At 41.1% G+C, this 24975-nt stretch overlaps 2 protein-coding genes across 2 annotated transcripts in view; one reads left to right on the forward strand and one right to left on the reverse strand.

Annotated features, from left to right (window-relative positions):
* The window catches only part of cdh13 (cadherin 13, H-cadherin (heart)), a 423814-nt gene that overhangs the window by 383599 nt on the left and 15240 nt on the right, over window positions 1-24975 (forward strand). Inside the window, exons 13-14 of the mRNA XM_086297939.1 lie at window positions 18153-18386; window positions 24519-24737. Coding sequence (XP_086154065.1) covers window positions 18153-18386; window positions 24519-24737 — 453 coding nt within the window. The remainder of the gene's footprint in view (window positions 1-18152; window positions 18387-24518; window positions 24738-24975) is intronic.
* Window positions 1259-3321, reverse strand: LOC147324282 (uncharacterized). The gene is made up of 3 exons (XM_086302323.1): window positions 2961-3321; window positions 2784-2876; window positions 1259-1989 (listed from the first exon to the last, which is right to left on the reverse strand). The coding sequence occupies exons 1-3, from the start codon at window positions 3129-3131 to the stop codon at window positions 1861-1863; spliced, it is 393 nt and encodes a 130-aa protein (XP_086158449.1). The 5' UTR covers window positions 3132-3321; the 3' UTR covers window positions 1259-1860.

The raw sequence follows: 24975 nt of genomic DNA on the forward strand, positions 1-24975 counted from the left end.
TGTCCAACTCTTCATACTGGAGACCCTTTCTTGGATATCTGCCACTGTGATGGTTACTGGACCCTGTTCAGGGAGGTCGCTGTGGTCTGCCCTCAGATCCTCTAGCCACTGAGCATTGCCGTTATGGGTTGCATCCTTCTCCCATATGCTCTTCCAGTATTGCTCCGTCTCCAGCCTTGGTGGTGCTGTTCTCTTATTGTTCCCTTGCCACTGAGAGTACACCTTTGCTGGTTCTGTGGAGAACAGCTGGTTTATTCTCCTGCCTTCTATCTCTCTGGTGTACCTCCTCAAGCGGCTGGCCAAGGCTGTGAGTCTTTGCTTGGCAGTTTCCAAGGCCTCAGGTATGGACAGCTTGCTGTATTTCTTAGGCACCTTATTCGTCGCACCTTTCTGCAACTCCGTTAGTTGGCTAACCTCTCTCCGTGCTACTTTGATCTTGCCCTCTAGCCTCCTTCTCCATGGAGGGTACTGCCCCTTGTGGCTGTTCAACTTGTAGCCAAGCATCTCACTGATCACTGCTGCCGTATTGTAGATCAGCTTGTTAGTGTCGGTAATCGTGGTTGTAGGTATTGCCCGTAGTGCTGCATTAACATCATCTAGCAGACCTTCTGAGGGTACTTCACGTAATCTTGGTAACCGGCTACGGGGGATCCAGGTTTCAAGCTTGGCCATGATCCTATTTTTCAGGTCAGTTCCTCTCGCACTCAACGATCCTTCTCCTATCACACTTGGGGCTATGTACCCAATCTCGGGTGGGGGTGATGATATCTCCCCCCTGACCTGGCGTCCTGACTCCTCCTTGCCGTAGCATTTGTGTTGTACCTAAATCTCTAGCTGTGAGAGCAGTCCCTTCTTTCGAATGTTGGAACACTGAGCTACTAGTTGTTTCGCCGTCATTGTGGATGTTGGGTATCGAAGAATCCATAGGTCCCTCATCCTATTCATGTAGCCCCTTCCGCCGGGGTTACTTGCGTAGTAGCATTCCAACAACGCCCTGTTTTCGTATATATATATATATACATATTTTAGTATTTATTTATTTATTGTCATTGTCAAGAACAATGAAATTGCGTTTGGGGCTTCCATACAACCCAAAAAAAAGAAGAAAATAATAAATACCCCTTAAAACCCAAGTGTACATATTTAACCCAGTGTGACTCCAATATATATATATATATATATATATATATATATATATATATATGTGTGTGTGTGTGTGTGTGTGTGTGTGTGTGTGTGTGTGTGTGTGTGTGTGTTTTCATGAAGAACATTTTTCTGTTACCAAGGGGGGAGGTATTTTAATAAAAAAAAATCTTTCAACTATACTTCTCCAAAACCAATTACATGTAAACATTTACAAGCTTATAAGAACGGGAAGACCAACTTTAAAACACTGGAAGACACAAAACTTGTCAACATTTTTCTATTACCTTTGCAAATCCCAAAAGCAATCAAAAAGAAAATGGTGGTTACAACCATGAAACTTTTTCTGAGCTAAATCCCCAGTCTTTTCATCCATCTATAGTAGTACAGATTAAAGGTCACATCACTCACAACATAACAGCAGACAAAAATAGACAACTTCCATTTGGCCAAAAAAAAGAAAGAAAAAAAGGTCACAGTTTGAACAAAAGATATAAAAAGGCCAAAATCAACTTTTGTGCTGGGTCTTGTTTGCCTAAGCAAACATCTTCATTTTCATTTGCTGCATCTTTGTACTGAGCCTTTGTCCATCCAGATTCATCAAAATCTTCTGACAGAACTCAAACGTATACTTGTGGTCATTTGGATAGCTCAGATCAAGTGCATAAATCAGTCCAAAGAGGACGATGAATGCCATGATGACACTACCGAGGTTGTTCATAACTGTAGTACCTTCAGTGACAACTCCAACATCCTCTGGCTCCTGAATCCCTTCTCTTCTGATGGTGTAAATACAGTGACAGTTGCTGCAGTGGACCTCAACCGTTCATCCTCAGTGGAGGAGGTCTGAAAAACAGGTTGTTTCAGGTTTAAGGGCTCTGTCACTTGGAAGGGGACATATTATGCAAAACTCAGCTTTTGTATCCTTTTGTGCTGAAACATAGGTCTCTACCGCCTCTATAAACACTCCAAACATAAATAAAACCCGTCAATCTGTTTCCTATCAATAGTTTGGGTTCAGGTATTATGTACCTCCCTTTGGGAGGGGCTTGATATAGAGCAGCAGCTCCTCCAGTGTGTGTGTGTGTGTGTGTGTGTGTGTGTGTGGGCTGGGTCAATTTCCCTTATTTCATCACAATTGGGAACCTTTTGAAACAGCTTGTTTTATGCACATTATTCCTGAAACCAGGAGATTGCTGTAATGGCAGTGACACTAGTTAGTGTCTTGATGCAATCTGCTGCGTTCCTTATAATGAAGACTTTTTACTAATTGGCATAATAAACTGAACTCCATTGGAGTGTTTACTTTCTGAAGTGCCTTGAGATGACTGTTGTTGTGATATACCGCTATATAAATAAACTGAATTGAAACACTGACAGAAAATGGATGAATGTTTTGTCCACATTTACTGTGTTTATAGAGGCAGTAGATACCTACATGGCAGCACCAAAAGAATGAACAATTGACTTTTTGCTGAAACCGTCCCCTTAAAAAGTGCTCTCCAGTGCAAGTTTCAACAATGACTATTAAGAATAATACATATTTCACAATTATATTGTCTCTTTTGAATATATGAGGATTTTGTGTGCGATGAACCTAACTCAAATTGAATCTAGAAAAGAAAGTGTGATAAGCGTACCAGATACTCCTTGAACAGTAGGTCTGGATCTTCATTAAAGTAGATCACCAGGCTTTTAAGAGTATGCTCCCTCTTTATGTCGATGTCATCATACTAATGCAAGGGTGGAAAAAAAAGGGTGAAAAAAATGGAATTGATTGATTGCATTTAATTGATGGGTTTATCATTAGTACCGACCAAACTACTGATCGCCATGATATCCTTGATCTTTTGGCCCTTTGCTCCTTTGCTCCCCTGAAAAATTTGCATCAGCTTGTCTGTTAAATTGTCCAGCTGAGCCAAGAACTTCGCCTGCAGGGGTTTTGTAGTGATCTGCAGGAACTCTGCATTCACCTGGAAATAAAACATACATAAATATAGTAAACTAGAAGTTTAAATACAGACTGCTGAATCAACACACTGAAAGTTGCTAAACATTTGAACCATCAGTGAAGTTTGTCAAGACCTAAACTGTTTTTAGCTGAGTTTAGGAATATATCGCCACCTGTTGCTTTGGCATGTTCCTAGCAGCGTTTTCCTTCATTTTTGCGTTTACCTGTGGACGGGATTATTTTTTAAAACGAAAACGGAAAATCTCAGTTTTCAAAAATACCTGTGTAAGTGTGGACGTAGCCGAAATCTTTTATAATAATAAATAGGTTTGAACGTCATGGGAGTGCGCATTGTGCTGCCTGCAGTTACTCTTCCGGCCACATGGTTCGCTTTTGGTAGCACCCTCAGTAAACTATGTAGTGCTTTTAAAGACACCTCAAAACGATACTTTCTACTAGAAAATGGCATATAATAATAAACACAGAATACCATATTTTTAGATTATAAAAAGAAAACAGTAAGAAAGAAGTTAGCTATAGGACATCATCTTTCATTGAGCACAATGGCTAGCTGCTAATAAGCTAGCACACGCTCCGACTTAAAAGTTGGCAGCTACACAATTTCTCCTCTAAAACAAGACACTTTTGAAAAGACCTGGCTATATTGTCAAAAAAAAATAGTATTCAAGCAGAGAAGAGAATGGTAGCACCACCAAAAGTTCAAAAAACAACTGTTACAAGCTTCTATGATAAATAGCATTGCCATAGATTTAGCTGATAAAGAAATACACAATTGGATATATGAAAAAATAATATGTTACCTTACCTGAAGGTGTAGTTTTATCCAAAAAGTACAGAGAGGCCAAGAGCAGCTGGATTCATTTAGGTGATCCTGAAAGAGCGCAAAATTTTCAAAGAAGGCGGACCGTTGTGTAACTCAGTAACTTTGTGTTCTTGTGACAAAGACTGCTTTGAGAGAAAATAATTTAGGTTCACCACACGAATAATAATTGCAGTAACGCTGGAGTGCTACATTTGCGTTGAATGAGATTAAAAATAATGTTTAAGCTTAAAGAGGGGCTTGAATTTATTTCTTTGAGTTTACAAATACTTAAGGGCAAAAATGCACTCCTCCTACCCCCAGTGCCCCAACAAACTCATTCATTTTGTGTTCAGAATCAGCCTCTGCTGGTTTTGAATAATTTTAGGTTTACACAAAGAAAATCAAATTAATTTGGTATTTTTTAATTGCATTTGTGAAGAACTAACATAATTTGCATGTGTTCTTTGAAAGGAGGACCTGAATCTGTTTTTTGAGTGTATTGGCGAGGCTGAATCCGAGTATATTCCGAATTATTAAAATTTAACGACGGTCTCTCGCTTCCTCACCCTCACATTTCCGCCGGCGTGTAGCTTTAATGGCAGGGATCCAAATGAAATGAGATGAGTGGTTAGTGGAGATGGAAACGGATAGATAATGAAAGATGAAGTCAGATGGAATCAAGCAAACGCGGCTGTCGGAGAGCGTGTCATCGGACCAACACAGGAAATCTGTCAGTGCTGCTGAAGAGTCGAACACGCCATCTGCATATCTCAGTGTTTATGTGTATCTATCTATCAGGATGTGAGCGTGCTGTGCATGGTTTGGAGGGTCTTTTAATTTTAATGATGGTTTTAATGATCTTAAGATTTTAGGTTCATCACTAGCTCAAAATATCTAACTTCTTCAGTAGTTACTGAAGAAAACACGCTACATCTCAGTACCATACTGACATCCTTGTTCACCATTAACTCTTATAAAATAAAATAAAAATTTCCAGGGAAAGTTGAAGTGGAAGGTCATCCAGTGCTCAGAAGGTCCGTCGTTTGATGTCTCTTCCAGTCTGGATGGCGGCGTGTCCTTGGGCAAGATACTGAATTCCTATCAGTGAGAGAGTGTGCGAGCTAGAGTCTATGAAAGTGTTTGTGAATGTGCTGGTACGGTACAGTGAAGTGCTTTGAGTGATGAGTTGCAGAAGAAACGCTCATTTAACTGCTTTTACTTTTAGTTTTTGCAAAAATGATTACCGAGCAAACTGGCAGACAAGCAAAAATTACATTTACGTCACCATTTCCATTTCTCTATCCACCGTAAATAAATAGAAAACGATTACTGGGAGGTGTAAACTCACACATGGATAGGAATTCAGCATCTTGCCCAAGGACACGCCGCCATCCAGACTGGAAGAGAGCTCAAAGGGCAGACCTTCTGAGTACATCTGTATATCTGCCCGTCTGTATAGCACTATAAACATCTGTATACTCTTTTGTAAATCATCTGTACATAACTATTCCCACCTTTTATTCCACCCATATCTGTATATAATCTGCTCTTTGCACTTCTGATTAGATGCAAACTATATTTTGTTACCCTCTATCTATACGTGTGTAATGACAGTAAGGTTGAGTCCTAATCCTAAATGTGTTCAATGGCAAACTGTGACAGAAATAAGGCATCAGGATGTTGCACGCGAGTGTGTCACAGTGTAGCTTATACTCAGACTGTTATTGATTATTTTCATGGCCACATGACATTAACCAAGAGTGCAACAGAGGAGGACTGAAAAACAAACAAACCCCAAAACAACATACCTGAAATATTTTTCAGGTATTTCATAATATTGTTTGCATGCGTGCATCTCCAACTGTCAGTGCCCTGTGCAGAAAGGAGCCCATCTTGCAAAGACCTGGGAAAAAGATTTTTAATGAGGTATATGAGGTTCAGGTGTAAAGGCTGCAGGTTAGGGAGAGTCTTTCATTATTTTTGAATATGTAACTAATTTTGGTTTTATTGCTTTCTTACAGAAGCTAGAAGGCAAATCACAAAAATTAAAATGGCTAGGCTCCACATCAGCTGACAAAACAGCTGCTTCTAATTTCAGATAGTTGTTGTTTAAGTGCTTTGAATAGTTAGAGTTTCACTGCCTGAATAATTAAAGTTTTTCCCCATTTTGGATGAAGAGGCACTACATTTTGATCTGGCAGCTTAACACAGGGGAAAAAATAAATTGTGAGCACACCAAACAAGAAACCTCCCAAAGAGGGCAATTTTGGTGTTTAATTAGCACAAAAAGAGTTTGCAGTGTAAGCCCACTTAAAGCTGTATCAATACCCTCCTTCTCCAATCACTGTGTATAATAGCCAGCAACTGATAACCCAAACTCTATTCTGAAAGTAATTTGCCAGACTAGCAGCGATGCACCTGTCCCCAACCCTGCTTCTCTCCCTCAAGTCATCTCTCTTAATGACTTGTGCCTATTGTAATTTGTTCTGGCTGGTTTCATTTACAGTTCTGATCAGCCAATCAGATTAGCAGTATGTCATGTGATAGTGTTTGCCGAAGCCCTGAGGAGACTGATGAGTGATGGGACAGAATGAAGTGGGTTATCTGAAGGGAGTTTTAACAAGGTCTGGGATTTAAGCAGTGGCAAGATAGAAAACGGGAAAAACACAACAGATAGGCGACTGTATCCTTTAGTTTTACCAGTGCGAGTGCAGGAGGCGCCTGCTCCTTCTATGAAATACTTTTGCCAGCTGAAATCAAGGCGCTATATGATTATAACTGTATGACGCTTTGAAGTTATTTCCTTGACTCAAAGCGAATCGATGAAAAATGAGTTAGGGGTGTGAGACTCAGCATTCTAATTTTCCATTTCTCGGTTTTGCGTTTGTGGTTGGACTCGAAGATCAGAGGCCAGCCGTGGAGTCCACTTTGCAAATTTGTATCAATGTATCAACTACATCAGAACCATTTTCATGTACAGTCTGTGACATGAATATGCACTAATTTATCATTTACACTACGTGTGTATGCGTGCACGCACTCGTGTATGCGTGCACGCACTCGTGTATGCATGCACGCACTCGTGCATGCGAGTAAAAAATCAAGTCTGACGTCATTACCCGTTTCTAGGCCCAAATGCCGCTACAGGTCCCAAAGTCAAACGAACACTGAGAGTTACAAACTGTCTAAATTCTTTCATCTTTAATAAAATGATCAGCGTTGCTGCTTTACCAGGTGTAACAATTAAGTTTAACATCCAGGCATCCATGAAAACAGGATTAATGAAGTTTAACGGAGTTAGAAGTTAGCAGGAAGTTAGCTCGCTAGCTTCCACCTAAACATGATATAGCATGTTCTGACTGAGAGATTTCTGAAAAATTCAAACGTACAGCTCTGTTATCACTTCCAACATAAATGAAGACAGAAAACTAAACAGCAGTGACGTTTGTAGGGTTACTGAAGTTGGGCTAGCTGCTATATAATGATGTGCTACGTGGTAGCTAGCTACACAGCTATGCTAGCATAAACACAGTGAAGCTGGAGGATGAACACTAACTTTTTTCCACTCAATAAAAGTTAACGTGAGGGATCCCGATGGTTCGAGACAAATGCAATCGCATGGCAGGATGCTGTAAAAGGACCAAACTTCAGTCAGGAGAACAACTGAGATAATCCATCCACAGTACGAGGTTAGTCATTAATACTGCTGCATGGGCTGGGCTGTAGTTACATCATAAGGGTTTAAACACTGAGCTTTAAAATGATTCGCGATAATAAAAACCGAGAGAGGCCGACAGTGATCACTGACTGTTTTTAGGGGCTTGTTCAGCCTCTATAGGGTGATAAATAAATGAAATCCAAACCAGCATGAATGAATGAAAACATCTTATCTATTCTTAATATATAGTGTTGAAATAAACAGATCAAATTAAGTTCAATTTCAATTGTGTTTTATTTATTTACACAAATTACCTCGAGGCTCTTCACACTGCAAGAAAATCCCAATAAGCACTTGGACCATGGGAACGAAGAGCCCCAGAAGAAGCAGGCTCATGGAGGGGTAATCATCTACCACAAATGGCTGGGTGGTGAGGGGAATAGAAAACAGAGTAGACAAATGTTAATGACAGTAGTGGGATAAAAGCACTGGCTGAGAAAAGAGTTGAATTGAGGCGAAATGCTCGCTGCATCATGGGAAGCCTGCCTCTCATCTTTGAGATATGATGAGGCCCTGATCGTATGAGACTTGTTTGTGAGAAGAAAGATGTTAAATGATATTCTGTATTTAACGGGGAATAAAAACTAAGAAGGCAATACGGGAGAAACATGAGCAGTCTTTTAGTCCCCCTTAGTACTCTCACTGCAATGTTTTAGATCAGCTGGAGGTTTTCCAGGGAGCTTTTAGAACAACCTGATGAGAATGAATCATAGTGGTCCAGCCTAAAACTAATAAATGTAGCATTTCAGCATCGCTCTGTGACAGCAGAGAAGAATTCCTGGTGGAGCAGCGGAGTAGTCCTGCAACAGAGCCACACCATCAAATATGAATTTCTGCAAGTGGAAATATCAATTTTCTTTTGAATGTTGTGCTCCTGACTGAAAGACATTTTAGAATGAATGTATACATCATTTACAGCACTGGGGTCCACGCTGCAGCTCGATGCATTTGAATGAAGTTGTGTAAAAATGTGAGCCAGCGTGGACTCCGGCAGTCTCATCAGATGAAAGGAAATATGAAAATATAGCTGTGTGTGTGTGTGTGTGTGTGTGTGTGTGGCTCACTGCTGTGCAGTTAGTAATAAAGACTAAGGTTTTTCCTATTTTGCTGGAAGACACTGTAAAGTGATGGCGAACAGGTTTAACTAGATTAGTGTACAATTTTTCGGCACAGTAGACACTTCATATAATCACATAATTTTTAAATTCACTTCCCTCCCATGCTGGCCAGCCTGCTCTCATCTCCTCCCTATCTCATTTCAGATATTCCCTTCATTTATCTTTCTTATTCTCTTCTATTACCTCGGTGTAGTCCACCTGTGAATTACTCTTCCTGCGTGTTTAGCGGCGGCGTGATATATTGTGACATTTTCCACTGAGCTATTCCTCATGCTACAGGCCTGCTCCCGACTTCTCTGCTTGTTGTTATTTGGTTTCCTTCGTGATTTGCTTTTATGTGGCTCGGGGAAAAAATATAATCATAACAACGTTACAGAACATCTTTAGCCAAGGGCATCATCCGCTGGTTGTTTGTACTTAAGCTGCCGTGGAACATAACAGTTATTCTAATGAGCAAAAGAAAAATAGCCAGACAAGAAGAGTCTTATTTCAGCTTTGTCCTTGGCAAACGCTACAAGTGGACCATTCTTTGCCTCTACAATTCACCACAATAAGAAGAACTGATCTCCTGGGCAAAAACGAAAATATAACTGCTCGTACTTTCTCCTCTTTGAATGTGTTGTGCTCTTCATCCTCGTCTCCTCTCATAAAACTTCATTGCTGTGACACATTTTCCCTCTAGAGAAAAGATGAAGTGCAAACAGATCACGGATTTTATTCTCACCATACCGTGCAGGGGCACAAATTGGTACATTTCAAAGCGCTGCTGGTCAAAGCCACGTTTTTCATTCGTCTTCTGCAGCCGTGGGAAGAAAAAGCGAGACAACAGAATAAAATATATACAGAGATAACAAAGTTGGACAGTCAGACAAAAAGAGAGCATTAGCCTAAAGCCAAAATGTTGGGAGCAAAAGAGTGTTTGGGGGTAGATGGAGACATATGAAGACAAATAGATAGAGGGAGAGAAAAAAGCTTAGCTTGTTGCCTTTAGCTGTGGATTAGCCCTGACAGCCCCAGGAGTCAATCAGTCTGTTTGCTCCTCTCATCTCTGGACAGACTGGAGAATAACAAGGCTGTCTAAATGCCAGCCAGGGGCAGGTGGAGGTTTCAGGAATAGTGGTGGACGATGGTGCAAGAAAGCAAAGCCCGAAGAAAGAATATCAACTCGGAATTTCTTCAACTTGCGTCGTTCCTACGAAAAAAACTGCTCGGCGAGTTTTTGGCTGCTGCAGTTGAAATTCTGACAATTTGTAATACTGTATGTAAAAACTCTGTAATCAAACATTTACAGTCATTTATTATATCTGGTTGTAAAGTATTTAGTGTAACCTTTTTGTTTTGAGGCATTACTGCCTGAAAATGAGTTAAAAAAAAGTCGTCTGGAGTCTCAGATGTTAATGACTGAGAGGTGCTTGACTTTGCAGCACGCTGGAAGTAAGCAGTTAGAGAGTTTTATAGGAAATCGCTGCCACAGCCCAGGAGACATTCTGATAAATACAAATCTTATCAAGTGATATTCTCCTCACCTCCTCAATGGCCAGTTCTTTCTCAGCCTGTCTGATGCAGCTTACTGTTAGACGCAAACGACCAGGAAAGAAAGGTACTCAGAGAAGGTTCCCAGAGAATGATAGGAAGCTACGTCACGCCACCACCTATCAGAAGTCGTAATGATGTAAGCACAGCAGGGGTAGTGGCTGTGGGACGAACGGGTAGGAAACACTTTCACCTGTCCTTCAAGTTCAGACTGATATTTTACCGAAAGGCTGAAATGTCAGGTGTCAGAATTAAAACTCGTAATGATTTTTCTGTCTTTGCTCTGACACAGACACACTCTATGAAATCACCAAATATATTTGTTCCAACTTTAAGTTACTTGATTCTCTAAATATCTTTTAATGTGTTAGTATCCTCCAGTTTGTTTTCTTTGTGACCAATCTTAACGATGTCTGATACATTTTTGAAGATTATTCACATAATAACAGAAAGTATCCAGGTGCATCTCCAGGAAGTTATGCATCGGTGGTCGGGATCGCCATAGCAACAGTCATTTGAAAGATCTCTATCAGTTTGATGGAAGAATCCTAGAAAGGAAACGACGTGGAAATTAACGACAGGAAATCGGTAAACTGTGAGTGAAGCTGAAGTGACCGTTGGCGTGTAGGATTCACGGGAAGGTCAGCTTGCTTGGCTTTTTAGTTTAGCACCTCGTCCCGCGGTTACGCCGCTTACGCTGTCCCTCCTCTAGCATTAGTTTGGGGCGCTGTAGAGGACAGGGTCAAATGTTTTTTAAAAAGTGCAGATGGTTTCTTTCACTAACGTCATCCCAAATTTCTCATTGCTGTTGCCAAGTTGTTGAGCTAATTTTCCTATTGTTTCTATCTCAATAGAATTTCTAGCATTCATTGCATTCAATTATTCATTTTAAAATATTTGTTTTCAATAAATATTTACTTACAGAGCACCACCTTTACCATCTGTGCTGTCTGTCCTGGCATCATAAAAGTGATGCACAGGAGGTTTCACTGTTTCAGTCCTGTAAGAACATTCGGGTGGGTTTAACAGAAAGTTCCTGCAGTGATTGGTTAATGTCAACGATTCGCACGCCGAGCAGAAATCATCTCCTATTTGACACCAGAAGGCTGCACTGGATATTTGTGGTTCACTGAGTAGAGTTTATCTTGTGCGAGTGCAGAACTGCTACTTGAGTCGTCTGCCTGAAGTGGCTCCCAGGCATTGCTCTTTTATAATACCGAAGAGTTATTTTGATGGGGACAATTAGACCTAATCTCATTCGCTAATTAGTGTAATTCCTCAAACCAATTTATTAGAATCGATACCAACTTGTGTAAAGTTAATTTTAGCTTTACACTGTTACATTTTCCAGTGGAAATAATAAATCATTAATCATCTCTTTTGCACAAAAACGACTCCTCAGGAGGAGGATAGGATAAGGAGGATATGCTCGTGTGAAAACTTTCTGACTTTATCCCAAACGAATTAAACCCAAAACAAAGGAGAGTAGTGCAAAAAATTAGAGCTGCAAAATAAAACAGTGCAGGGATTTTCCATTTGCATTCATTCCATTTTCCCAGTCTTGAAGATGCTAAAATAACAGAGCCTCAGAGGTGACCGGATTACATTAGATCTGACACGACTTCAACTTCTTGCAGCCATGCTGGGATTAAGTTTAACACCGCATAACAATGCGCCGAAATGACCACTGAGGGAAAAGGACTATAATAAAGACAAGTACACGGATCTGCAGCAATAAGACTCTCCTGATAAATACACACTCATTACTGTAGTGCTGCATTTAGTGTCACACTGTTGCTGTTTAAACAATTACTACACAGATTGCTGTTAACAGTATTGGTGATCTGCTAACTCTGCAGCAAAGCCGGGTCATATGTTTAATATCAGTGGTACTTTGGAACTGTAAATGCTATACCTGCTAAAATATATGCATGTTGCATGGAAAAAATTCACTATGCTTCTGCTTGAGCTACATCTGCACAGCCCAGTCTCACAGAGCCACAAGTGTATCATTAAGGAGCATCGTCAATCGAAAGTTTGCCAATAATCCCTTCGAGTCTCCGAGAACTGACAAATAAATCTTCAGTCGAGACGCAACCGCTAACGTGCTGAACAATGCTTAATCACAGACAAGCTGCACTGCATCTCACATGAACTGCAGCATGTTAGAGGGCATAGGGACACAGACCTGAAACCGTCTACTGTTAAACACCAGCTATTTGCTGTGGCTGTTGTTTCATTACCCACCCAGACGGCCATTAAGACAGACAGTGTGTGTTAGGAATGCAGCAAATGCTAAAACAACAAAATAATTGAGTGAGTCACTCTGAGCACAATTCTTATCGGAGTTGGAGGAAGAGAGTCAAGTTTTAAATGATGCACGCACGCACACACACACACACACACACACACACACACACACACACACACACACACACACACACACTAAGTGCACTAAGGATTACACTCAGAACCTGGGCTATGAGCACCTCTATCCTCATTTGCAATCTTGTTCTGATCGCGGCTCTGTCAGAGCTAGACGTTAGCATACTTGTACATGAGAATAAAGTGCTAAGTCGATGCAAACCAGGATATCCAGATGCATCCACAGAGTGGGTACTCAGTAATCTCACAAAATGTTGCATAGACTACATGCCTGCAATAAATGGTAAATGCAATTGTGCCACAAAATAAGGCGCACAATCTTTTATAAAATGACTTTAAAGCTCTAAAAGGGACCAGCACAAAAATTATGGTTTATATTAGAAGCCAAACAAAGCCGTTCAAATTCTTATGTTAGTATCCGATTGTTACGCCCCTCAAAGTGGCAGTGCAAGAGCGTCCAGCTGTTGCTAATTGACCACACCTGGGGAGGTGTGGATAAAGGCATACCTGAGGCACACTCTGGGAAGGCACAGCAGTCTTTGTCTTAGTGGTACCAGCTATTGTAGCTAACGTATTATATCACTTAAAATAAAACCTTCTCTCTGGGAAATCTGGTGTTAGTCTCCAGATTTATGCTGGGCTTTTGAGCCGGGTCGTAACAGCAGTTGAGAGTAAAAGCAGCCACAGCCTTTGCAATGCTGTAAACTGTAAAACCAGAGTACCCAGACATGCAGACATGGGGAGAACATGCAGATCTAACTGTATCTAGTTATAAAAAGGGAAATTACCTATAGAGACTTACACTGTAAGCCATGTTTATTGCATGAAAATACCCAAATTTTGAGGTCGACAGTTTCAAACGAATGAGGAATCACAGTTTTTGGCACTTTTGTGTCGGTTTTCTCTTGTACATCTAAATAAAAAACTCATGAAAACTCATCTTTTTTCTCTTTTAAAGCAAACGATGCTTTACCTACTTTATTCATTATGTTCTTTGTAGTGCCAGACACGTAGAGAACAGGGTGCACGCCGTAGATCCATAAATTACCTGTCTCCTTCACAAACTTACGCTGTGTTCAAAGAGAACTTTCCTAACAAAGTAGTGTGAAGCAGGGGCCAGCAGACAAGCTCCATTAATGTCGAGGCAGGCCGATGATGACATAGCCACGATGCGACGGCGATAAGGAGGAGCAGGAGAAGAGAAGAGCAGAGAAATAGAGTGATTAGGTGTGGGGAGTATTCATTTAGGAAGACAAACAGCTTCATTTAAAGTTAGCCAAGCACAGAGGCACCCTCTCCCACTACAAATAGGTTAAAATTTGCATTTTTTTTCCTCTGACGGAGGATCCGAGCCCTCGCTCTCTTGGTCTCGCGTCTCAAGTGATAATAGATTATCTAGGGTCTCGCCTGAAGAGCTACTGTCTTTGATTTGCTTTTGAACACATTTTCTGTCTGCTTCTGCTCAAGTAATTCCTCTCCACTCTTGATCTGCTGCTGATATTGTCACAGCAATACTTATCTGTGGTATATAAGGGCTGTTTTCTGTTTCATTCCTTGACTGCATGCAGAAAGGGAACCGAGTGCAGCGTTTGCAGTCATTTCACGATTATTAAACAGAAGAAATGCCACACTCGCTACCATTACATTTGATTTCTCCATATCTCTTGCAATCACGATCCAGTGATGGTTTTACAGCTGAGAATGAAATGAAAGTTTTGAGCTTAGCGAACACATCGTGATGATTATCTGCTAAACACTCCCAGCAGTTGTAGATGTCATTTTTCCTGCAGACTGCCAGGAAAGAATCTCGTGCAGAAAACGTTTTAGTCTCCTGTCCTCTTTCACCTGCTGCAACCAGCTGGAATTTTTAGAGATAGAGTCACAAGTAGATGCACTTACAGATCACTTCTACTTTTATTCAGGTACAGTGAGAATATTTAAGCTCTACTGACCCAGTGCATGTGGGTTTGTGGGAATGCAAGCACAGCCTTTTGTGTCTATGCAGATGGGTGGGTGTCTTCATGGTGCACGGGGAGTTGGATTACCGCCATTATCCTAGAAAATCAGCACCTCTACAAGCCTTGAAGGTTTCACTGCACTTCACATTCAATACAGTCATGCATTTGCACGAATTCTAAATATTTAGCACTTGGATACTTGCCTCCTTTGCCCTGCCAGAGGGATTTAGTAGCCTGGGCAACACGGCTCCTCTTTAAGGGTTTTCATGTGAATAAAAAGCCTGGAGATGGGAAATTTTTCATTTGATTTATTTTTAGGTGTACTTGACATTTCTGTTATTCATTTATGGAAATTCTTTTTACTGCCCAGCTTTGGAGCATGTTTTGCAGACAGAATATTCCAGCATGACGTGCACGTTACTCGTGCATTCATTTCTAAATGCAGATGAAAACTGTTTAAAGTTAGTGTTGTAGTGTTTGGTATAGTTACACATTAAATCTGCTCGTTTAGGAAAGAGGCGCCATTAAAGTGTTGTTATTCAAAATCATCAAATTAAACAATCTTATAGTCACAAGTTGTATATTTTTTTGATACATTTGTCTCTATGATCTAGTAGGAATGAACAAGACTGCACCAAATATTTTATTTTTAACTAAATTTATACAAGTTACTGAAGAAATCATTCAAAAAACAGCATTGAATGGACCTTTTATAACCGCAGGGTTTTCGGCGTGTCTTAGTTTGGGTCTCATAATGTTTCAGTATTTCAAACATTTCATTATAAATAGCATGAACTTCACCGAGCCTCTTCTCTTATTAAAATAGTTTCTGCAAATTCCACAACAAATGAAACAGGATCTGTCTCAAGAATTGCTCACTGAATGAAGCATTCAAGAAAATAATAATAAATGTCATTTTTAGGGAAATTATTATCTTTACATATTCTTTATGAAGTTATTAGAGTTCTGAGGGACGTCTGAAAAGCAGAAAGCTGCCTTGAAGCCTAAATGACTGACGAACACTGAGCATCATCAAAGTCTACCCCAACTCTGGACTTTACATGTTGTAGCTAAACATCAGTCACATGAATGTCAGTATGGATGTGGAATAGGCCTTATGTTATGCTCACAGTGCTAGTGGGGATCACACGGTTGTTAGTGGAGGCACCACTTGCTGAAACACAGTAGTTGCAGGATTGGCTAATAAGCGTCCAGAGCAGCGTTTGGCTGAGAGACTGCTCGACAACATGGTTTAAAACAGGAAGATCTTTAATGGCATCAACCTTGTTAATTCTAAGTGTGCTGTGTTTGAAGTTGGCTAATCCTGCTAAACTTATTCTGTAAATGATATGCTGATGTATGCGCATTATGCAAGAATTCTCTGCACGAGGATAAAATGCAAAAGAGAAGAAACCCCACTATTGCACAAACGGATCAATAGTTCCTTATCAGGAGTTTGAAGTTGTAATAACATTTATACTGCCTCTATAAAATTACCCATTTATTGCATTATCTACTATTCCTTGACTTCTATAGATAACCTATTTAAATCCCATGACTTTAGCTTGTGGAATACACTTAAGAGGATTCTGCAGCATCTGAGAAATTCCACTGGGATCCATGTAGAGTAGGAAAGAATTATGGGAGAAGAGCTATAAGACCCACATGAAAGAAAAGAGACGGGATTTCATCTCAGACCAACGAGGGGCAAAGATTTATTTTCAGATTTATCTAAAAAAAAAAGAATAATACCTGTCCTGTGATACATATACATGACAGCATAGATACTCACTAATGCCATACAAGACATCTTACTGAGAGACCAGAAATAAACTCTCCACCACGTAGTCCGAGTTAGCGCAGTTAACGTTGTTTCAGGTCAAGTATTTTGTGAATGCATGTTTGAGGACGCGGCCGCCACCTCATCCACCTAACACATGACCACGCAGTAATATTTGTCCATATTAAACAAACCAAAAAACTGAATGTCAGTATCTATATCTGTCTGTACAAGTTGATAGTAATTAAGTGTTGCTTCCATATCCACCTGTACAAGCCAGTTCTGGATCATGTATGAATTTAGGGTAAGAGTTATTTATCAGTCCCGACCATGTTGGAGCCTGTAGCTTAAAACACTAAATCAAATGCACCATTAAAACCATACATATACATAATGTTTTGAATGTGATTGGTCATTAGCTCAGTATAAGACACACTTTCTGAGAGAAACAGTTTTCGCTTCAGTGTCATTAAAATGTAAGAACCAAGTGGATATTCACGTTTTACAATATTTAATCTTAAAGCGAGTCAGCTACAAGATGAAAGCATCAGCCAGAAACGATGCTTTTTAATGAAATTACAGTAGCCAACATGATTCTAGCAACATTGTTCCAACTAGTAGCCCTTTTCTCATTGACTTGCCACAGTAGGAAAAGCACAGGCTGAATTAATGATGTCCCAGTTTCATTAGGTGTCCCAGTAAGCTATGACAGTGAACCAGCATGTACCTTCCTAATGAAATGTGGCCGTCATTAATACACCTGTTCGTCCCACGCTGTGACAACTGAAAATGTACACCGGTGGAATAAGACTCCATCGTTTGTGTTTCTCTTTCAAGAATCCAGTTGTTTTTCATATTAATACGAGCAGCGTATTAAAAAATGAACTTTCACCTAATCAGCATTTCGCAGCTGTAACATTTCCTGCTCGGTGTGTGCAGCTTTTTTGCAAAGCCACTGTAAAAACCCAGACTGGGTTTCATTCCAGCATCACTTGACATTTATTGTGCATATATCTCGACTTGTTTTTATCCCCTCTCTGCCCTAAATTGTCTGCAAATATATTTTTTTTAGCTGGAAAAGGTGGAAGGGACCCATTTTCCAATTACAGATCTTGTCTTTAGGTGTTAATTGCTGACTGACCTCTGGAGCTGTTATTGGATGCCATGCAGGTTTTTTAATAACCTCTAATCGCAGTGAAACAGAGAGCCATAATAGAGAAGTGCCAAGGTGCTTTTTAACACAGCATCCTTCAATAAGGTGTAATCTCATCCAAACACAGAAGCCAGCTGAATGCCAAGTCAGAATGCTCTTTTGCAAAACACGAGCCGCTGTGATTCATGCTCTTCCGGTACCCAATCGACACTCCGTTTTCTGTTGTTTGGGTTAAATTAGGTCAGCTAAGCAGCGTGGATCTTATTAAGAATGGTGCTGTTTTGGTTCGGGGCGTTTGTCGGGGGGGTTTCTTTTGATATTTTTACATTCCCAGTGAACATGTTTTAACTTGGCAGAATGAAAAAAACACTAAAAGCAGAATTTACTCCAGAGTAAATAATGACTAGCCCGTGTTTTACTGCAGCCACACTGTATTATTGCTCCTTTCACATCTGTCCAGATCATTGCATTTCACATTGTCCACATGCTCAGGAGCATCCAGGCCTACAGAAGTGCACTAAATCTTGCAAAGGGAATTAGCTCCCATGTCTTTCCTTTTCTCATACGTGTATGTTTTCATCTGTTTCCAGGCACTCCTCCAGCCACAGGTACCGGCACTTTGATCATTCACCTGGAAGACTACAATGATAACGCGCCGTACGTCTTACCATCGGTAGCGCGAGTGTGCGAGGACACCTACGATGTGACTGTTGCTGTAGTTGGGGGCTGGGACAAGGACCTCCCACCCAATGCTGCACCCTTTAAAATAGAACTGGGAACACAGCCTGACCTGGACAAAACATGGAATGTTACCCGGGTTAACTGTAAGTATTTCATTTTAAGATGAGATTCGTCCGCCTGTATGCAGGACTAACCTGAACTGTGTCAGGCTAGCCTCTTCTCATGCCCAGAGCATCGAGTAGTGCTGTTCTATCAAAGCCACCAGTCTCTCAGAACTACACGCAGAGTGTCACCAAACAGGTAAAGTTAGGATTTAGTGGGAATTTGCAGTGTGGGACAGGCTATGCAGAAAACCTGCACTGAGAGATACTGACTACAAACTATTATATGTGCAAACCGTCGCTCTACTTCAGGTTAAAGGTGTCACACAGATCATGAATGCAATTTCCCGCCATCCACAAAGCGCAAATACAATAAGAAGTCATTGAAGCTAAATTCAGTTTTCCTATTGAAATAACATTAAAACTGCAGTTTAATTGAATTTACCTTGATTTAAATTAAAATGATGGCTTGTTAGCCTTCATTCACAGTGTTTAAAATGACAATGATGCTAATTATCTTTGTGTTTCAGTTGGGATTTATACAGTATTTAGCAAAAGTGAGCAAAATTGGATTAGGTTTAACTATTTACATGGAAATATGAGGCAAAAACCAAGTTTGTACAATTCTACCAAGCTTGATGGTCAATGCTTGGTGTGTCCGCCGTTATTCTTCAGTATAACAAACTGTTGTAATTTATCGAAGCAGTCTTTGGGAACAGTTCTCTGTGCTTCTAAAAGAACAAGAATCCAGAGCTCTGGATGTTGGATGCCTTTTGTTCTCTGTCGGGATCTGTGGAGGCCAAACCATAACTGATAGAAAAGCACAAAGTGGAGTAGTATCCACGTATGCTTTTGCTGCTGTGGCAGTATGTTTGGATTTCATGCTGAAATAAACCAGAAACCTTTCAGATGGTATTTGATTGTTGATCAGATGTTTAAATGCAGGACTTATAGATGTAGACAGTAAACGGACTTTTAGGTGCTTACTAACTAGCATTCACACTGCGATGGATCAGAGAGCAACGTAGAGTTAATATATTACCCAAGCATAGTTGCATGCAGACTAGGAGGAGAACCACCAACCTGCTCTGCCTCCTGAGCTACAGCATTCAAAAGGTGGCTGTAAATATACATTTTCAATGTCTGGGGTTGATGTTATGAAGTTATCTAATTGTGCTCAGTTAGAGTCTTTTCCTAAATCTACCAAGTGATTTTGTGAGTGTAAAAAAACCCCCAAAACATGCAACACACTTACAATAAGAAGTGAAGCACACTCCTGACGAAACATCTCCTTTCTCTTCATTCAGACTTTGATTCTTTCAAATAGGACCGTTGTGCATCCTCATCTGCAGTTACGTCTACCAGTGTCAAAGGAGCAATGCTAAATGACACTTTGTGTTCATATATGCCGAGTCTGCAGTATCTAATAGAAGTGCAGTGTTTGAAAGAGAGCGCACAACTCAGATACCATAATTGAGTTTACATAACAAAAAACTGGTTCTCCTAATGAAATATTAAGAGTAAAATATGACGATATGGATTAGTATTTGTATACCTCTTTCCTGGTCTTACGATGCAAAGTCCTTTGACTTGAAACTATACTCACCTCTTTATGTAGCCCTACATCTACAATTATTACCAATCAAGAGTCATTATTATTCTAATATGCATGTCTTTGGACTGTGGGCGGACAGAGCACTGTAGGAAACCCCACTCACACAGTGGGAGAGTCAACATACTCCACACAGCAAGCCCATAGCCACCTCATGACCTTAACAGACTGACAGTCACTTTTCTCTTTTTTTGCATGCTGGTTTCTCTTTCTCAGGAGGTTTAAAGCACTTTCCACTGAGCCCGGGGAATCTAGAAGTTTAAAGGAAAATCTGAGAGAAGTGTTACAGAAAACTGGTACTCTGGAATCAGCTTCATGTCGAAAATGTTTAAGGGTCAATTCATCCAAGTACAATTTGATGGACTGTCCAGAATAGTGGAGCAGTCATAACTGGAGAGATTCCTACAGATCACATGATAAGGATGAGGAGAAAAACGATGCGCCGAGGAAAGCGGAGAGGAGGCTAGACATTGAATCGGGGTTGCATGACCGACAGTGCTGTCTGTGTTTGTTTGAGTGACAGACCAGAGCTAAAACCTGCCCAGAGGTATTAGCTGTGACTGACAGCGGAAGAGGGGGGTACAGACACTCCTCAATCAGCACCGCTGGAAGAGACAGATAGGGCCAGCAGAGAAAGAACCCATTCCCAGTGAAAGAGACTGGCGCTGTGCTCATCTCAGCTGCGTCCCTCTGTGTGCTTCTGTTTGTGTGCACGCAGCACCAGGAGAGCTCGTGGCTCTGCCCCAACAGTACATCTCAGTGTAAGAACAGCTGGAAGTTTTTATGTGGAGGGGTCGTGACAATACACGCAGACAAATGCAATTACAATTAAAAGCTCGCAGAGATATTATGGAACATCTTTCTGTATTCCTCACTTTAAATTTCTCTTTTAAAGTGTTCTGATGGAAGTCAGTAAAAGTTGTGCAACTTAACTTCATCATCAAGGCTGTCTACAGTCAGCAAGGATCAAAACGCTAACAGACTAAAATAAGTTTTCTGCTTGAATCCAGCACACGGACAATCTGCAAACCTTGAAGTTCTTTAATGGTCTTTTCGATATTCTTCGGCAAGTTCAGCGCGTGTGGAAAGTGTTGAGGGCTGATGTCAGTATGGATTTGTATGTCTGAAATTATGAACAGTCGCTGCAGCAAGTGCACAGCTGCTGTTATCCCAGGGGGGGGGGGAACACATATCAGTCAGCCACCACCTGTGCTGCTTAGAGCCACACTTTGGCCCGATCCCTCCCTTTCCCGTCCTTTCTTCATTCTGCGGCGTAGCATCGTGTGTTAAAACACGAACTTCCTTCTTTGTACTTTTAAAAATACTCTCAGAAATAAAGGCTGGAAGGTCCTGGATTCATTTAGGACGTGGGTGGGGGGCAAAAAAAGAAGGCAGGCTGCTGATCTTATGATTGAACAATAATTAATTGTAAAGTGTAAAAGATGGACAAAGCTACGATGTGATGAGTCAACAGACGTAGACCAAAAAAATGGTAAATGGTAAATGGCCTGTATTTATACAGCGCTTTACTAGTCCCTTAGAACCCCAAAGCACTTTACACATCCAGTCATCCACCCATTCACACACTGGTGATGGCAGCTACATTGTAGCCACAGCCACCCTGGGGCGCACTGACAGAGGCGAGGCTGCCGGACACTGGCGCCACCGGGCCCTCTGACCACCACCAGTAGGCAAGGGGTAAAGTGTCTTGCCCATGGACACAACGACCGAGACTGTTCAAGCCGGGGCTCGAACCGGCAACCTTCCGGATGTCTTGTTTTTTGTTTTTGTCAGTGATTTGTCAAAAAATAAATTCAGATTCTTTTTTCTCTAATGAGAAATATAACTGACAAGATGAACGTCACATTGTATCCAGAGAGATTTAAAACTATCACCTGAACGAATAAACTCATCAAGAAAGTGCTGCTGAGGTCAGCCAAAGTTTTCTTATAGAATTTAATTTGACTTGATTTCTTTTTCCAACCACAAGAGAAGAAACAGAATGTAGATTTATGGCACCTGGATGCCGGCTTTGCTTTTCAGACCTAGAAGTGATGTCCACACTAGACACAAAATAATCTCTAAGAGATACGAGTTAATAAAGTTTCCATTGGGAACTGCAGCGGCGTGTCAGCTGTGGTGATAAAGACAGAGAGCTCAGCATTAGAACATTTCAGTCCTCTGTTTTATATTTACCTGCTTTTTCTCAGAGTTGATGGAAATGACTCATAAGAATGTAGGACAAGGGCACATGCTCACCTACCTCCAGGATCTATGATGTGGGCTTACAGCATTATTATTTTGAAGAGGATAACCTAAAGCATGGACAAGAGCTGCAGTCATGCACATGAACAAATGCAATTGATCAAATTCATACAAAACCAACCCAGAATCTCAAAGTGAATCCCCAAACACTGCTGTCCCAAGAGACACTTTAAGATGACTGTTAGACTCGGGGTTTTTTGGGCTCCATAGTCCACAACAACAACTTCACTACTGCCCTAATTGGAAGCATTCGAACCTTCAATGCCCTAAAAACTAGATAAAAGATGAACGAGACTTCAGAGCTCTAAAGAAAAGCAACATAATAATAATAATTCTTCCTCCTCACACTGCTGTGGCACTCACAGTCACCAAACCACAACCCAAATGAGTACGTGTGAGAGATTTGAATGTTGCACCACTATAACTACCATTGTTCAGTCAAGGAAATAAACATCTTCTGGCTTAGTTCATAAAACTGTGTTCAGTTTTACATAATGTCAGGACTCGAACACGAAAAGGTAAAGTCAAAGCGGCCGCTTTATTGGCTGGAAAACTAACATCAAATACAAAACTAAACTGGGAACAAGAAACTCTAGAAAACAAACCAGGAACTGAGAACTAGAAGTTGGAACACGGAGGGAAAACAGCATAGTGAGGGTGCGACGCGACAAAGGGCAGCGGAGAACACAGCGCTTAAATACACAAGAATGGGAAACACAGCTGGGACTAATCTAACATAATGAGATGAGAGGAAAGCAAAACACTGATCACAGGACGTGAGACTACCAAAGTAAAACAGGAAACACAAGACAAGCACGGAGATGCAGACTTGACCAGGAGGCACAGCTGACAGGGAACCCACAGGAGAAGCACGAGCACAAAGGCTGTATCCCAATTCAGGGTCTGCAGCCTCAACGGTCCTCAAGGGCCGCGTACTCAAAGACCGCTAAGGCCGGAAGTGCGAGGCTTGTGAAATGGGACGGTCTAGCCTCCGTCGCGCTGCCCAGGTTGCCTAGCAACCATGATACTAACAGCTGGAAACCTGTCATACAGCTTTGTTTGACAGAAATGAAGGAGACAATCTTTTGTTCATTTGTTTCTTTCTACATGAGCTTTGATTATTCTCTGTAAGATTAAGCTCAGCTATTGGACGGCGTATATTTTAAAGTAAAGGCTTTAAAACCAAGTTAGTACAAACGTCACTAACGTCACATGACTTTGTCGACATGTGACCAACAGGAATGTTTAATGTTCTTCGTTATTAAACATTTGCACATAAATAAGTGACATAATATTCAGTACTTAAAGTTCACTCTTCGGGCGCCCCTCATCCGCCGTTTTTTTTCTGCAAAATTATCCACACCCACCGCCGCGCTATGCATTCTGGGATATGTTGGGCCACGAAGTCTACACCGCCACGTCCTTAAAATTCAGGGAAATGAAGGACGCATCTGAGGGCCGCATTTCGAGCAGCCTTCGAATTGGGACAGCCTTCGTCGCGTCGCTGTGACGTAATCGGCCTTAAAATGCGGCCTTTAAGGCTGCAGACCCTGAGTTGGGACACAGCCAGAGAGTTTGAGACAGGAAAGGTGTAGCACAGGAGAGGCAAAGAAACTCAAACACAACCAGACACTAACAGAAACAAACAATATTAATAAGCAAAAACCAAACACTGAGTCACAGGACTCGTGACAGGTCATTTATTACCAGGAAGGTTTCCTGTAATTTTTCACCAATCTGAGTAGAGGGAGCAACAAGTCCTGCTGTGTCTGTACAGAGGAAGACCTCGAGGTGTTTACAGCCACCCGAATGTTCACATAGTCATTCATGTACAAATCAGAGTGTGACGAAACATATCGATCTGCGGGGGGTTTGTGTGAAGAATGACCTCAGTATTTCTGACGTTTATTGCCTTATAACGTTATTTTGAGCACTGAGTTAAATGACAGATTTTCTAAGTAAACACAATTTGCCTGTTTTAGAGCTCTCAGCTCTGGCAGACAGGTGGCATGCATATTGTGACACATTTCAGCATGAAGTGCACCAGTTTCAGTATGTTCTGTCGTGTCTCTGGAGAAATTTTAAAGTATGATGCAACAAAATGTAATGAATCTGATGCAACTTAAATGGTGGCAATTTCCATTGCTTCAGTTGTCAGGAATGCCTTTGCACCTGCTTACTTTGTGTTTGTTGCACACACACATGTTTAGTTGTGCTTTGCAAAGGAGCTCACTGTTTATGTAGAGAAGATGGACGTAACTTTGAACCCCGTCCAATGTTTTCTTTGTCTTCCGCAGCGACGCACTCACAAATCAGGCTTCTGCGCAGTCTGAAGAAAGACAACTACCAACTCCCGCTGCTCATCACGGACTCAGGGGTACCCCCTTTGTCCAATAATACAGAGGTCAAGGTTCAGGTTTGCATCTGTAATAAGAACCGGATGCACTGCAGCTCGGCCCACTCCCATCGTGCCAGGTTTCTTGTGCCGCTCGCAACACTCCTGCTCACCTTACTCTGTAAGTACATCGCAACCAACTCCCACAACAACAGAAAACTCTGGTTTTTTGTGTGTTTTTTATTTTCTCCTCAGTTCAAAAGTGAATTCCTGCCGATTCCAGTACAGACTCGGGTACAAAATCAATGCAGACAAACATGGAGCATCATTTTATTTAGGATCAAAGCAGTTTTTGCACTTATGTTCACGTGTAAAGAAAAAGGATTTGAATTCTTTGCCTGGGAAGAATACATCATTTA

This window comes from Aulonocara sp. 'chitande type north' Nkhata Bay, linkage group LG7 (assembly GCF_057382095.1).
Source record: "Aulonocara sp. 'chitande type north' Nkhata Bay isolate Kocher_YH1m ecotype deep benthic linkage group LG7, A_spYH_male_GT1.1, whole genome shotgun sequence".
NCBI classification, from domain to species: Eukaryota; Metazoa; Chordata; class Actinopteri; order Cichliformes; family Cichlidae; genus Aulonocara; species Aulonocara sp. 'chitande type north' Nkhata Bay.